The 17500-nt window shown below is 37.9% G+C and overlaps 1 protein-coding gene across 1 annotated transcript in view; it reads right to left on the minus strand.

Annotated features, from left to right (window-relative positions):
• CSMD1 (CUB and Sushi multiple domains 1) overlaps positions 1 to 17500 on the minus strand; it is a 1240345-nt gene that overhangs the window by 872263 nt on the left and 350582 nt on the right. Inside the window, exon 3 of the mRNA XM_026097018.2 lies at positions 15930 to 16042. Within this exon, the coding sequence (XP_025952803.2) occupies positions 15930 to 16042 (113 nt within the window). The remainder of the gene's footprint in view (positions 1 to 15929; positions 16043 to 17500) is intronic.

A 17500-nucleotide genomic window follows, 5' to 3' on the forward strand; every position in this document is an offset into this window, starting at 1 on the left:
TGCTCACGATGCCTCATCTCCAGTATCACCATCATCACCAGTCACTCTCATTAGAGCTGTTCAGACTGAGGGCCATGGCTACTGTCCAGAGCGACCTGGAGCCATCAAGGCCTTAAATTTAATGCAGCCATCTATTAGGCTTCTGCAATTTAACCTCCACAGCTCCACCACTTTAGATAAAGGCACTGTGGCTGATGAAAATTGATAACTTTTTTTTTTTCAATCTAAAGGAAAGACAGAGAATTGTATTGAGAGAATTCACCACCATGCAAGAACCTTCCAAGTGACCTGATACTCCAAAAGAACTCCAGTTGAGTATTTTCCCCACTTCAGTAAAGAGGGTTAGCCTGTGGACTGATATCCCATGCTTCTGTTGAAAGAAACCTTTTCTTCTACAGAAATGATGATGCAAGCTGAACTATCAGAATACAAACTAATATTTTTCATAATACTTCAGATGTTCAAATTACCACAGTATCAAAGGGAGAGGAGGATTAACTTCTAACTGGACAAAGGTTCAAACCACAAACACCACTTTCAATGTGCATGTAAAAGCTGTATTTAGGAATGAAGCGTGTAAACCTTGTGGCAGCAGTCAGCAGATGGTGCTGTTATACACGGCCACATCTTTTGCCTAAGCACAAGCACAGTACATAATCTCCAAAAAATATCCTCTTTCTTTAGTAATTTTTGTGGCAGTCACCTGCTTTTTCTCTCTGCCTTGACCAGAGTCCATTTTTGTAACATTTGATTGAGTTTAAAAATGTAGAAACATTATAGTAACCTTGGAGGGAAAGCTTCCTGCTTCACTCAATAGAAAAGAGGACTTCTGTTTCTGCAGTCACCTACGTACTTCTGGCAAGGTGCAATGCTGGAAAAAGGACATTGGAGCGTGTCCTTCGGGGAGGGGAGCTGTCCTGTGCCCACGTGCATATTGCCCGCTGCTTGTTCCCCGAGGACTACGGCTGCAGATAGGGAGCACTAGGTCCGCCACAGAGCTCCACACGAGGTCAGTGGCCAAGAGGGGAAACCTTTTCTTCCTCCTCCTTCGTATTTTTCCTTGACAGTCATTCAGTCCTTTTACCTCATCTAAGGAGCAGGCAATTTGCTGCAGACATTTCACTCTGTTTAATCCAATATTTTTTAGTAAGCCACTAGGGCTTCACTGAAAATAGTACTTTATAGCACTTGTCATCTGTCACATGAAAATTCAGTTCTGTAAGTTATCCTTGGTTTAGGTATAGCTAGGATGTCGGTGAGAAGATGACTTCAGTGGAGGAGCCACTCATATAAACCCAAACACACACAACATTAATCAGACTTAACAGGGGAGGAATGGGCTTCAACCTCATTTTCTGTAACATACCCATCCTACTAGGCCCACCACAGCGCCCACTAGCAAATGGTTAGACGCATACAGAAGAAACCCACCGAGCAAGTTTGCAGCAATATCTCTCCCAATACGTGCTTTCAGATTTTATTAGTTCTTGGTTAAGAGACGTGCTGTGTCCCCTCCCCCCATCCCCAGTATTTTACCAAAATTCAGGGAGTGGGTTGTTTATTTTTTAATGTTTCTCCAATTTTGCCTGACTGGTTTTACTTCAAAAAATCCAGGGTTCAGACGTTCAAAGGTCCCTCAGTTGGTTAGAGACGGGATCAATGCCATTGCGACTAGACAAAAAGAAACATTAAAAAAAAATCCCGTACCAAAAACAAACCCCAAAGAAACAAAACAAAATAAAATTAGTAAACTGCTTTGATATTTGAGGCCCCTAACAGTATTTTAGAAACAATAAAATAACAATCTGGGGATAAACAGCTAATTTCTGAATTGATTGTGAGGTTATATTAACAAAAGCTTGAAATTGCTATGCCTACAAGGAGTATATTTTCTGTCTTCTTCCCACGTACACCCCTTCATCTCCCACACAGACAGGAGTACACAGAAACCAAAATGAAAGTCAAATTGCCTTTAATATAGAATTCATCTTTAGAGAAAAAGATTTTGTCTTTATTTTAGTTATAAACAATGTCTTAAAAATAACCAGAAGGAGAAATTAGGGACAACTAAAGTGACAAGAATTTTAAAGTGTTGTAGCACACTCGAAGTGTTGCAAAAAGTACTGCTGCTGTATCCTTTAAAAGGTGACTGTGGCAATTTTGCAGCACACAACAGTAAAGAAATATTTTAGCTTTTGTTTCTTTCCTAATTTTAGGAGACATTTCAAATATGAAAAGCCTTCTACAAATTCAGAAATTGGCAAGCATGCAATGAACATAGCAAGTAAAACTTCTTAAAACTTGCAGTTATTAAACAATGCAGGTAGACAGTCTTAGTAATAACACTGTTCAGTATGTGATATATATTTATGAGCTCTCATATTCAGCTTTGTTCTTTCACTTAAAAGCCTTATTTTGATAAATAAGCCATTTTGCATGCAGTTGTCACATAAGTCAGGAAGGATGGCACGTGGGTAGGATCTGGGCAACTGTGAAAATTTTGAGGACTAAAAAATAAAAACATAATGCTAGAAAGACTCTTTCTATGCCAAGGTGAAGCCTGATCACATGTTCAGTGCTGAAATCTGTTCCATTTTGTTTTAGTGCATTAACATTGGCATTTGCTAAACTCCTACAGCAGAGCTGAAGTGACAGCACTGAAGAGAACTTCAGTATCCTACACACAACAGCTGTCCAATCACCCACCACTTTTTTCCAAAATGCAGCTCCTCAGTGCTTTATTACAGTTGACATTTTAAAATAAAAACCTGAAGACTAAAGTTTTAAAACTCAGACAACAAATGAAGCTATTGCTGGGGGAAAAAAAAAAAAAAAAAAAAAAAAAAAAAAAGAGAGAGAAAGAAAGAAAAGAAAAAAACAGATTCTCTTCTATGGCCAGGCTGTAATCAGACGACAGCAAGGGTGGGACACACAAAACTTCATTCTTAGCTTAGGAACCTACTCTATGCTTACAAAAGCACAAGACCCAAATCTACTGCCTGCTTTTTGAGGCCCAGAGTCATTTAATAAACTTACAGAGGACACTTGGCCTATTTGTCCTCTGCTGCCCAGGATGCTCTGCATCCAGAGTGCACTGAGTTGGCTGCACCTTTTCAGAGAGAAGCAAAACTTCACACATTTCACAGGAGAAAGTTCTGTTTCCTCACAAGCTTCTGCTTCCAAAAACAATTTTTCATCTCAAAACAGAAGTGGGAGGGGAGGCTGTCCCACTTTGTTTTGAAAAGTCTCATGACTTCTCTCCAGTCTCCAAAATAAAACAATCCCAAAGAATTCAAGAACACAGAAACACCCCTTCTGTAGAATAATTAAAGATTAAGAAAACAGAATAGTCAAATAAACAATGTTTGAAATAGGATTGATTTCCATAGAGACAAAGCATTTATTTCTACTAAAATTCATTTCAGTTGAAATACTGACTCTTTGTAAACACGATACAAGATGTAACCCTTAGATTAAAATGCTCAATTTCTAGACAGTCGTTCAGACACCATTTTAAAGTCAATGGAGGGAGACAGACACATCTACTGTGAGGTGATTCATCTCATGTTAACATAGGTATCTAATGTTAATTGCCTTCTGAAAGCACTGAATGATTATAGTATTTTATGACTAGCTTAGTATCTGGCCATCAGGAAGTTAGGGACCTAGTCAAACGAGCTCCACCCCAGTTTCCTGGTAGTATGCTGAACAGCAAAGACTTCTTTTGCTCAGTCAGAAGTTCCCTGGATGGTTCTACTGGAAGCTTTGGCTAAACCAGACAGTTTTGGAAACTGAGGCTACCTCAGGGGAAGAGACTGATTTGTCCATGCCATGTTTTGTAACCACATGGTCCCATAATATGGTATTGCCATTCACAGTAACAGGCCATAAGCTTTGCACTGAATTTGCAAAGCCTTAGGACTGAGGTTTGCCAGGCTTGCTGTCTGAACTTCTCTTGACCTGCCTGAAGCTTTAACTTCGTTTAGCTGTGACAGCAATTTCTCTAATTGCCCAGGTGTCTATGGCTAATTTGTTTTACTTCTCTTTATCTTTGCTTGGTACAACCATAGTTTTATGTAGATAGCAGTAACGAGCAGTTATTCTAAATAGAATGAGATGTTTATGACTAACCCAATGATGTAGCACAGAGAAATATAGGCCTGGCCTGTATTCTCACTGCAGAGGCCCTGAGAAGTGGAAAAACAGGATGCAGCACAGAGCAATGTAGGAATGGGGTAATAGAAGATGGGGCCCAGGCTTGGCACTGGAGACCCCACGGCTATAAAAAAAAAAAAAAAAAAAAAAAAAACCTCATCAACGGTCAGTTAAAGAAATGCAGACCTGAAGCTGGAAAAAAAATAGTTTTAGGAGTAACAAAGAGAATAAAGTAGTAGTATCTAACACGCATAAAAGGTACCACATATAGCAAATTTGGAGCTGCAGACCAGTCAAGAAAGAGCAAAGATGTAAAGGCATGTTAGCAAACAAAAATGACCTCAAGTGAACCCTAAAGGGAGGAATAAGAAACCAGGAACAGGATCATCATATTCTTCCCAGCAAAGGACGCCAGATGCTGCCAACTCACCATAACACCTTCCTCCAACACACCCCCACAGCCTCCCCAAAGAAGTCACCAACCATAGGACCCAGAGGAGGAGTGGAAGGGAACACCACATAATACCAGGAAAAGCGGTAGAAACTAAAAGTATTGTGTATTTTAACTGCATTATTATTCTTTTCTTTTTTTTTTCCCTGTGACAAGCCTGAACTATATAATGATTAAACTCTTAAGATTTCAATTTTTATTAATAATAAATTCTTGGCTTAATTTGTAAAATGTGCTTCCTCTCTGCTCATAAACAAGATTGAGTGTAACAGCTTCTGATCCAAAACTGCTGTTTTAATATTCATATGGCTGTAGGCTTACACTGCATTGACACTACATAGGTGTGCCTTGTCTCATTAAATTAATGTAAGAAAGAGTCTAATAAGGTCAAGGATAATGTCTCCTATGGCACATCTCAGGTCAATCTAATAAGCTAGCTTCAAAGAACCTTAAGGCAAGATTTCATTATTCATGCATGATATACTTCCAAGAAACTATTTACTAGCAGAAGTCTTTCAATATAACAAAGATGAAAGATTTCAAAGTGTTGTAAGTGGAGCTAAAGGGTGCCCCCCCAAAAATTAAACAAAATAAAAACAGAAAAAGTACTCAAAGTGGTTTTGCCAAAAGGACACAAGCAAATGTGGAGATTCACAAAGTACAGAGGAAAACATTATCTAAAGAGTCTTTAACAGAGGGTCAATTTAATATACAACAGAATCAAATGGGAAGATTAAGAGATAGCATGAAAAGATTTACTACATGAATGTACCTAAAAAAAAAAAAATCAGTTTGCCTGTAGGATGCATCCATAAGCTTCATAAATTCTGTAAAGCAGCTTAAGTGCCAGCAAGAATAACCGTTAGGAACGGAAATGTAGTCCCCAAAGCTTAGTCGTCCATCCATCCTATCAGGCCATAGACATCTTTTCTACATTTTAACCCACAGACTCTCTCCTACAGGGTATTAAGCCAACATCTTTTACAAGTTGAAACAACTGATAGATTTAGCAATTACAAACAGATTTTTTTTTTAAAAAAAGTATATACTAACATCTCAAAGTCTGACAGAAAATTTGGACACTGGACCAGGCCTTCAGTGTTTTCTACTAACACCACTATGAACATAGTGCTTTCTACATTGCCTTTACCTTGATTCAGATCACAGAGTAGAGGAAATTGGCTGAATAAACACTGTTTAGATAGGCAATATACGAAATGGTCCCGTATTCCTCCACTGAAAACTTAGAATTCTAACACACAAGACAAAGATTATATGATGAATATTAACAAATCTCATTAGTTTTAGTTAAGATGTAGCACCTACGTTATGTATACTAGAGTTAATCTCCCCTTATTACTTCATTGCTGAATGAGATCAATGTCTTAGTAAAAATTTAGACATGCTTGTTTTGATGAGTATATTTGGTTGCATAATTCTAGATATATGCCTTATTATTTCAATTACAGAAGAAAAACATGGGAGGTTATGCAAATGTACCCCTGTGTATGAGAGGGATGTGCATAACAAAGTAATTGAAAGAAGTACAGTTATTAATTGTCTGAAGTTATACAAGAGAAGATGAAAACTAAGGTACGTGACTATTTATATGCTAACTATCCACCTAACAGAGCAAATTATGCTACCTTTAATTAATCAGGATAACTGCTGCTAGCTACAATAACGTAGCAAAGGCAAAACGGTATTTACTGGCCTACTAACCCACACGTTTTATCCTGGCAATAACAGTTGCCCACCCTGCGATGTTCTATACCCTTTGCCTGTTTATAGGAATAAGAATCCACAGGCAATGCGTCCAGATCACACAGCATTTTTTGTAACAAAAGACATAATAAAAGCCTTAAGCCATCATTGTCATTGGAGACAGATTTATAATAAATATGAAACAGCAATCAACAGCAAGTCTAAATAGTTTGTAGAGACTTTTTTAAAGGCAGAAATATAGTTTTCATAATAAAAAAAGTGTTAGCTTTTAAACAAAGGACAAAAGCTCAAATGACAGATTCTGCTACGAACCAGAAATCAGGTCCAAGTGAAGCTGCAAATGTGCTTTTATTATCTAAGAGATCGAGAGGGCAATACTACTTTCCCTACTTTGTACCTGCCAATCAAAGGAATAAATAGCTTTCTTCTGGAATGTGAGATCAGAAGCAAACTGTAATATCAGACTTTTTCAGACTAGTTAAAAAGCTAAGTAAGCATTGTTTGTATTTCACCTAGCACCTTCTCATTAATGTGGTCCATTCTGAAGATACACTACTGGATATAGATGATAATTAGAAAAAGAAGTAGGATTTAACTTTTCAGACAGATAGAAGACTGGAGCTTGAAACTTCAAGAAACTCCTCTGAGTAATTTGAGAAGCCACACAAGACATTGGCCATGAACTAGTTTAGTTTCCACACCAGTAAAGGGGTGGGGGTGGGGGGGGGGGGAGGAGTCCCAAACTCTGAAAGTTCAGACAGAATGAAGTTCAGACAGAATACATGCTTTCTTTAACCACTACCCTTCCTTGATATATCAGTATATAGATGAATTACTGTTTCGTTTGGGGTGGGGTAGATAAGGACAAAGGCTGCTTAACCGAAATCTTAGCTCTAGCAAAATCATAATCTTATGAACAGGAGAAATTCTTCTCCCAAAGCCCGGTTTGGCTAGGAAATGGAACAAGCCCAAGTGCCAATTCTATTGAGTCAGGTTGCATGGCTTGTTATAGGGAAGTGCTCTGAGAAAAGATGCACTCCACACATCCGTTCCTTACGTGGCTGAATTGAAAAATCCAACACAGTTCCAGAACTACGGGAGTTTGGCTTTGTTCATGTCTTCGCAAACAGCTGCTGCATTAAGAAAAGAATATATTTTTAACTTTGAAGATTACATACAACTGAAGGGAAGAGAATCCTAGCAGGACTAAAGCATTTTGAAGAAAAGTGAAGCTGTCCTTTTTCCATTCAGTGTTTTTTTCTTTTTTTTTTTTTTTTTTAAAGCAGATTACAATACATGTTGATTTGCAAGATTTGCTGATCATGCAACACATCTTAATTCCTATTTCAGATTAGGTAATGACTGCAATAATGGGGCTTTGATATATTTAGACAAATTTATTTGAAGTATTTTTCACATTTTAAGTTAATATTAGTCAGACAAACACATACTACTGATTGCAGATAGACGAGAACGTGAAGCTGCATATTAGTGTCAGCACTGCTGAGATGGCAATCTGTTTGCAACTAGAGATTGGTTCCTACAGAACTACTGGACAGTAAAGAAATGAAACATGTTTCAAGTTATTTAGGACACAAGGAAAAGAAACAATCCCATTATAACTTTACTTTCCACTTCCGATTTCCCTACTGGAATGTGCTGCTTTGGCCTCAGAGGGGCACCCCATAGCAGTGCAGAGGAGCACTTCTGTAAATTTTTTTCTATGTAGAAAGCCGCTTTCTTCCAAGTTGTTTTCCTGTTGAGTTTCTGATCCCAAATAGGAGCACAAACCAAGGGCCTTATGGAGGGAGGCTTATTATCCCACTGATACCATGATTATAAGTTATCAACCACTGACACTGGGTTTTTTCATTGACTTGCGCACCAAGGATGATGAGCACAGTAGTTCGTGCAGGATCAGTTCCAAGAACATATCTTCAGTTATATAACCCACCTTTTAACAGTTAAGTCCAAAATAACCATGCAAAGGTTATCTTGCATTAGGGACTGAGCTACCCTGAGAGCTGGAAAGTAGAAGACAGCCAACAGCTTATAGCTGTAGTGATGCAATGGACAAGGTTCTTACCACAGTGTTCTTTCCTTTAGTTATGAAATTCACTGTTTGGTATTGAGTACTATTTAGTTTTCTTTTCTGCTAATTCAAGTCACATTTATTCCATGACAACTAACAAGTTTCATTACATTTGCTAGGAAAGAATATCCTAGGATTCCCAATTAAGAAATTTCTGCCTTGGGCAGCCTAGAAAGTAACATTCCAGATTTTCTTGGTCCTTCAAATATTGCTGCAAGGCAACTTTCAGGTCTCTTTTGCTGGAGAAAAAGAATTTCACTCATTCTGAACTGATAAAGTTCCCTACCATAAGTTTACATAACTAAGACAATGTAGGATTTGCCTAATATAGAGAGTGTATATGTTTTAAATACAATTATCATTGCTTCTATGCATTATATATAGTATATGAGGCTGGAAAGAGAAAGCAACCAAGCATACAGTCATTACCTGCCCCCATAGACCTACTTCACCTCCCCATAAATCTAGTATTTTCAGCAAGTTTTAGATCTATCCATATATTCAGAGCACAAAAGGTCTTTTTTTTTTTTTTTTAAATAAAACCCTCTTTCTTCTCTTCATCTATACTTACTGAAAAGCCTCCATTTTCTCTTTCATAAGTTCTCTGGCTATATGTAAGTTTACTTTAACCCTAACTGGTGAAGGAAAATAGTATTTTGAATTAAACTCTTTTGACACCTAAATCATTGATACTCTAGAGTAGCTCTCAGATTTCCCACAGAACAAAGACTGAACTGCCAGGCCTCTTCTGCTCTCAGATTTTGCTGCTAAACATTGAGTCATGTTTTGGCACATGAAATACCAGCTTTATTTTTACCTGCATTATGATTTCTTTCCTGTATGACATTATATGCAGTCATACTGTATCCTCTGGAAAAAATATTTTAGGGAAATTTGCTAGAAAAAGAAAAAACTTTTTCCCTTGTAAAGACTGCGCTGTTATTTCATATATTAGTATGTTTTGTCAACAAAGGAAATCTGTATACAAAGTCCTTCTGATAAACCAATTACTTCCCTCCAAAGAGGTGCGCCAACAGAGTTCAGCCAAAAAGGATCCCATTTCAATCTGTACTTCCATTAACAAGCAAAACGGAAGTTTTAATTAATGTGTACACATGCATGCTCTCATGGTTTAAAGCTTTAAAGGTCTCTGTTTAAAAAGAACAATCAAAATAGTAAGGAAGCCATATTTAATAAAATATAGAAAAGCAAAAATACTGATCTGTCAACACATGCTATGTCCAAATACACTAACTGTCAACAGTCAGATTGCTAAGGTGCATAGCTGCACAATAATGCTTACAGGAATAGCTGCATTATTCCACTGTAGTATTAACATTAGAATTGTTTACACAACCGAGAAATGCTAAAAAGGCAATTTCTGCATGCCACATTTAAAAGAATAAAATTAGGGCTGAAGTTTACATTGCACCTCTCTGACCATCACAGTAAAGGAACAGTTACATACTTGGGGATAACATACTGAAGTTTTCAAAAAACTACATAACATAGAACAAATTGAAAATAGAATGAACTGCATAGCACTCAGCATCATCATTAGATATTATATGATATTTTGGATATCTTCACAGCCAGTGAGGTTTGAGAGTCACATTCAAAGCTTCAGAATGTTGTAACAATCTAAATAAAATAACATCTAATAGATAAAAACAGTACCTATGACTTAACCATAGAGATAACTGGTGATGTCAGAAAACAGTGAGTGTAATGAACAGTAGTCACAGGAGACTACTCATCTCATGGCCCATGAGTGAGGGATAGCTAGAATGATGCATATGAATTGCATAAATGTTGGTATTTGGGTGCCAACTTAGCTTTCCTCTCTCAATTTGAGTATTTGCTCAAGATTATTCAGTCTGTTTTGAACATGCTGGTTCCCAAGGAGTAACTGCTTTTACCATTGGGTCACAACTTGCGGAGAACTCCATGGCATCAACTAACCCAGGTAGACTGGTGGATAAGAAGCAGGAAGCACGGTCAGGCGGTGAGCCAGCCAAAAGCAGAGTTTTTCTCTTAGAGCACTGCAGTGCGGCTATTCAGGTACTTGGGAAAAAACAAAACCAAAACAAACTAGTGGAGAAGCTGAGAGAACCAGGAACGTTTGTTTGAGCCCAGAGGTCTGTTATCTTGACTGGGTTCATGTTGACTGGAAGACCACCAACTTGGGAAAGTCATCTCAATATGCTCATGAAGTCAATACAAGAGATTAAGAAAATAAAACATACCCTTGACCACCTTAGACTCATTAAATAGTCTGAATCATAAAAAAGAAAACAAAAAACAGCACACCAAATGATAGATACTCAGCAGTGGGAGAGTGGGAGCAAAAAAAGAAAAAATCTTCAAAGACTTTACACTGTGGAAGTGTACCATCACCTTCTGCTGTTGATGCTGAAAGGGATTTAAAAAGAAGCTTCAGGGAAGATACATAAGGCATAATGAGGTGACTACCTGTATAAATGTTAATGCTGGGTGTAAGCAGAAACCTTTGAGAATTCAAAGACAAAAAGAAAAACGGAAGTATGCCCTGAGGGTGGGTAGGCAATAGAGGAAAGTGTAAAAGCTCCTTCTTTTGCAAAGAAAACCTGCTGGTGTAGGATGGTGGTAAAGAAGTGCTAGCACATATGAAGTTCAGTGCTTCTGTCTTGGTGTTTAAAGATTCTCTACCAATACTATATAATAAAATGCATTTGGAATAAAACAAGAATAAAAAAAAGAAGAGACAGGTTGACAATCCCTGGTTCATTTTAAGCTTCTAGGGTTTACCATTTAGTGGCAGAAGGCAGTGTAGCAAAATGCAAACTATGAAAAAAAAAAAAAGACATTTTATCTTACAGTGATGAGTAACTTGGAATTAAATTTCTCCTATTTTTACTGAATTTTGTGCAGAACTGGATTCCCTGAACAAATGCATGGCAAGAAACACTAGCTTAGTAGAACAAAGTTTATGACAATTTCAACATGCATCACTGCAAATAAGCATCCATGGATACAATGCTTTGGATATTGCTATCTTTTATAGAGTTTTTTTTGTTTTTTGTTTTTTTTTAGTATTGCTAACTGTATGCAAGTGTTTGGGAGCAACATGTCTAACTTTTATATGAAAGATATTATAATGATATAACAATAGTGATTTTTTTAATATGTTTGCAGTCCTCAGAATGCCTTTTAAAAAGCAGTTTGTTAATCCCATGGTAAAAATTGAGAATTAAACAGATTTTAACAAGGGGTTAAACAAACAAAATTGCACAAGTCACAAGTATTTTGAGAATTCTAATAACTTCATCCCCTCTGTCCCTGCAAGCCCTAGGCATAGTTTAAAGATGGTTCTTTTCTGTGATGTAAAGCACTGTTATTAGAAAGCACATTACAGAACCAGAAATCATCCTTCAACCCCCAAATTCCATTCCTTTAGACTTAGATTCAATTATTATCCAACAGCGATAATAAAGGGCAATAAATCATTTAGCAGATTTAAAAAGTTAGAGATCAGTCCTATAAACTGAACTTACTACTTCTGAAATTTATAGTTCTTTTTACAGATATAATTAATGTTTGAAATTTCCCTAGATAAACATTGCCAGAAAATAAGAGTAATCCAAACTTCCATCTGTAACAAGAGTTTAGAGTGCTGCTGCGATCACTGAGGAAGAATGAAGTACTACTAGAGATGCAGTTAAAAATACCAGAGGTTCTCAAATGGATATATAAACCTGGCAAAGTAATGGTACACTTAAAAAACAACAAGAACAACAACAAAAAAAAAAACAGAAAACCCACATGCATCAGCCTAAAAAAACAAGCAACTGTGCAACTATATCAATATCTTGTTAACATTGGTAGATGCCTCTTGCCGGTCTAGTGCAGCAGAGTCAGATTTAATTAAGTATGAATATTTATGTGGTGTATGGGTGACAGCAGGCAAAACCAGACAGATGTGAATAATCTTCAAGAGCTAAGGACACCAGTACAGCACTTGGTTTCACCGATTCCATTGCTAAGGCATTTACTTATTGCGAGGGCACAAAAAGATCAGCTTATCTCATTGCTGTATGGGAAGCGAGGGCGTAAATCAGGACTATACCCGCTGAGACGCACCCACCAGAGCCTCAGCCCAGGGAACAGGGCCCAGCGCTCACCCCCGGCCAGGGACGGGGCTGCGGACACAGCCCCGGAGGCTGCCGAGTAGGCGCCAAGATGGGCTGCTAGCTGCCTTTCCTGGGTCAGGGATGTGTGTGCACAGGACACAGAAGAGGCTGCAGCACTCTACTCCTGTTCCCCAGGGCATAAATTAAAAGCAGCACCCGGGCGGAGGATGAGAGGGAAGCCTCCCGGCAGCACCCCCTCCGCTGCGCAAAGTGGAAACTCAGCGCGACGGGGAATCCAACCCAAAACCAGGCTTTTGGGAGACAAGCCACTGCTATCAGGACATGCTAGTTTCCCTCCCCCCCACCACGTGATCGCATTTAAAATACTGAATTTCAATAAAAGACCTAACTTTTAATACAACTGATAGAGAACAAAGTCTTATTTTTAACTGCATGAAATTGCATCCTAATTTGGATGATTTTTTTCCTATTCAGAGGAAAGACTAGCTTGTTACAAAAATTAAAAGAAAAACCATGAGTTTTACAGCCTCCCAGAATATGGGAATTTTATGCAAACTAGTTCCTTCATTACTCCTAATATTTGAATTTCAGACATACGTCATCAGCCACCATGAGACTATTGCACCAAGTGGTGCAATTGCAAAACAATTTTTTTGCAGAGTGATGCAAAGCTTCTTTTTCCCTGTTCCAAGACTGTTACAGCACTTTTACCATTGAGTGTTGTGAACTTTTACCCTCCGTAAAGAATTTGTTACAGAGCCACTCCCCTGGGTACCATTTCAAAATATCTAGGTTTTTTTTGCATACTGTTCTTGCTGGCTGGCATGCAGTTGAAGTCTCCTTCTAGGCAAGATGTGTAAAGCAGCATTTCCTCAAATTGCATGCGTTATGACCCCACAGTGTCCCCAAGTCTGAGATGGCAGCAGTTGGCGCCCTGCTCCCCACACTTCTAACACAACAGTAACTCACCTAGGCCAGGGGAGAATGGAAGAGTTGGCTAAAACAGAGATTACTAGTTACTTTTATTAAAAGCAAACTAGCTTAAAGATAGGTAGCTGACGATTATAAAGTGATTATAATGATTACAAAGACTTGCACTCAATAGTAACAGTTGGTGTGTATTCCCTGGCCCGGAGGAAGCGATCACCTGCCTACTCACAAAATTACACACAGCATAAGAGCCAAAACAGGTCATTATTAAAATAGAAAAGGTAAAGAAATTCCTACAGTACGGGTATGCAGTAACTCAGCTGGCCTTTGGAGCAACCACTAGTTTGACACAGAAATCGCCTCAGGTCTCTAGAAAACCCCAGAAGCCCTAAGTGCTACCAAGGAAGTGTCCCGAAACATCAGTATCCCACCGCCTTGTCAGACGCTTGGACGCTGTTGCTTCAGCGACATCCACCATTTCTTGCAGAGTTGGATGTCACATATTTGGAAGTCAATTTAAAGCTCATAGACACATGAGCGTCAAAGCCAGGTTTCGAGCACTAAATTTGAAGGGGGGCAGTGTTGCTTAACCAGCGAGCGGTGCTATCTGTCAATGTTAATTACAGCTCTTCCTGCTGGGGTTTTACGCGAAAGTAGGCCAGCAGGAAGTGTCATTATATTACAGCCTGTGGCTCTGTGCATGTGTTCTTAAGTTGACAGTCAAGAGACGTCCTTTAACTTTCCTCACTGTCTTTTTCCATATGAAAAAGGGGCTGCTCAGCTTGCATAAAAAGGATGAAATACACTATTGTATGCAACTGCTACAGGAGAAAGCTACAGGAATGCAGAGAGCAGCTGCCCTCTGAAGTCACCATAATGCTTGCTGGCGGATGACGTCCTGTGTTCCTGCTCAGCTCCCCTAATAACACAGGTATGGACTATTACAAGAAGACTTCTCTAGCCTTTCCCCTCACCCCTCATTTCAGTTAAATGAAACAAAATCCCAAAACCTGTTATTCTATTGATACAGTTTGGGGGTGGAAGAAAAGGGGAATGGCTCCCAGGGAAAGACATGCTGAGCTACCTTCATCAGAAAAGATCAGAAAAACTAGCTTAAAAGTAATAGTCCTCTGTCCCTCCCAGTATCCCAGTCAATGACAGTATTTTTCTCCCCTTTTTTTTTTTCTTTCCTCCTACTCAAATGCACTTCAAACACACTCATCTCAAAACTTTAACATAATCTACAATAAAGATATGTATCAATATGGAGAAAACATTGTTGCCAAGAAAGAGAGGCTAAGTTTCAAGGGACTACCAGTAGTCCCAATAGAAAAGCAATCCAGGTTTATTAAGCTTGGTACCTTTTAAAAATAAATGCCAAAATAATTTAGAGATCAAAGGTAATGGATCTACAAACTTGCAAATGCTAATCAGAACAAATAACTACAATTAAATTACAGTACTTTCTACATCAATCCATTCTATTAAAAAATATTTTGCTTTTAATTCTATCATTTAACTGGTCATACCCAGCTTTTCGAGAATATACTCTTCCACCAAAAGATTAAAACTATGAAACCATAGAAAGACTGGCTTTATGTTTGAGAAATATCTGAAACTGAGCTTACTGCAGCTTCAAGTGCCTAGAGCCTTGCATTTTCCATTAAAATATATATATTTATCAGGCTAACATTCATGCTGGTTCGAATGCAACCCTCAAGCTACATTCAAAACACTCTCATCATTCAAGAATGTTAAGCAACTAACTTAATACTACTTTATCTAATATCAAACAAAGGTTGCAGATAAAGTTCTCACAAAGCCTTTTGTCCAAAGTATGGAAATCATATCAGCCCAGTTTTATGAGCCTAATTTTCATTAAATACTAAAACACAGCAAATGCTTGACCTTCCATCCCTCCCCCAAAACTTCTCAGTCCTTATTGTATTCTAAGAATTTTCATAGAATAGGTTTTTGAACTGTCTTTCTTTTTTCATTTTTTTTTAATTTTGGCCTTTTAATTATTTTTAATTTTCTACAAGGAAAATATTCTGGAGTGATTTTCAAGACCAGTTAGTATCTGTATCTCCTCTCATCATTACCATTACACTCCTTAAGTCAAGCATGGCCTAAAAAAAGTTGTGAAAATAAATTTGGTAAATACTTAGAAACCCATTTAAATTGAAGCATTACTGAATCCAGTTTTGGAAATTGACAAAACTAATAAAAACTCCTGCAAAAATTAAAGTATTAGCCATATTTTCAATTTTGAAATTAAATTTAATTAAACTCATGGACAAAGTCAAGTACACAAGAAAACAAAAAGATTACATAATATTCATCACTGATTCAAACCCCAAATAATGGAAATTGAAATATGATGTTTCAACATGAAAGACACGTCAGGTAAAATAAAGAGGTGGGGACCGGAGGGAAAAGATCTTACCTTCATAGATAGCTTTGAACCCTTGAGCGCTGACAGCAAAGTCTGTGGTGAAACAGAGGGTGAGGATAGAACCTGTGCTCACGATAGATGATGGAAGCTGAAATCCAGATAACCTGTGTAATAAAAAGGCACAAATCATTGTAACATTTAAAATAAAGAAAGTAAAGCTATAAACTAATTATAGCCTTCAAAGAAGATATGAATTTGCTTATCTTCCTCTTCATACCAGAAAGTGTATAATGCCATCATGATTTTATATGTTTGCATCCAAAAATGACATGTTTTTACCATTGATGTAGTCTCTAAACTTTCACTGTAATATACCAATACTCTGTTAAGCTGTTTAACTCTATTTTAAAGCATATCTATGGATTTTCCAACAGAGAACACTGAAATAAGACCTGTTTATATCTGCTAAAGATTAATAGTTTTGCAATGAGATTCAATTCAAGATCAAGATGCTTATATTTTATTCCTCACTTAATAGTGTTCTAGGCCCCGATTCATTTGTCCACACATATTTATCTAGCGCTATTTGAGATGTCCTGAAGTATCCTTGTCTGGCCTCTGGCTGCTGCTTCAGAAAAGCATGGATCTTGTATATGTCCATGCCATATCTATCAGCCTGTGAAGACATCTTGTATATGTTAGGTCACCTCAAACATCCTTACCCACCTATGCTGAGGCTAACGAACCAAGACCCTACTGGACTGTCAGCTGACTTGCACCTTTAGAGCCACATATCCTATCTATCCTTACCAGGACACTTAACTGCATTATTATTGTAGCTATAATGGGAGCTTAGATACCTGTTCACATTTAGACATTATACCTCAGTGTGAATCCTGCCCTTTTTACTGCTCACTCCCTCCCCATGTCGTTTCACTTATTTTATGTTTAGCTTTTCCAAACTATTCTTTCTGCCACACTTTCAAACACCTACTCAGTTCTCTATGTCCACTTTGTTTTATTTATTACATGAAAGCCTGTTCTAGCATCCACATTTTTGAAATTTAGCTGTAGTTGAGGAGAAACTTGGCAGTGAGAAGGTGCTGTGAGTTCATTTGGTGGTCAGTGTACTGCAAACCAGTATAATAGTCTGATTAGGAGTACCTTCCAACAGTACTGTCATTTTATTATGACAAAGTGATAAGCTTTTCCCTCTGGCACTCAAAGACAGCAAAAAAGGTAGACAAACAAGATCTATCCTGCATGCTGTATGTCAGATTGCTAAGAGAACATGGATTCTCCGTTTTGTCTTTTGTTCCAAGAGCAAGGTAGCAGAATTCATCTTGTAGTGTCTTGGAGAAAAGACTGACATTTTTATTTATATGAATGAGTAGGTGTAGGACAAACATCAAAACATAAGGCCAGCTAGCAAGCTCAGCATAGACATCTATCAATAGCCAGCTCAGCCACTTGCCAGATATTCTGAACTCCACTTGAGGAGCACAAATGGACCCTGGTACACTGACATGCAGTGTATTTGTCACATCAAATGACCCAACTTGACTAAGCAATTTTAGATGGCATTCTCCCTTAATTTTATTGGGATAATTTAACACATAATT

The sequence above is a fragment of the Dromaius novaehollandiae genome, chromosome 3, assembly GCF_036370855.1.
Source record: "Dromaius novaehollandiae isolate bDroNov1 chromosome 3, bDroNov1.hap1, whole genome shotgun sequence".
In the NCBI taxonomy this organism is placed as follows: Eukaryota; Metazoa; Chordata; class Aves; order Casuariiformes; family Dromaiidae; genus Dromaius; species Dromaius novaehollandiae.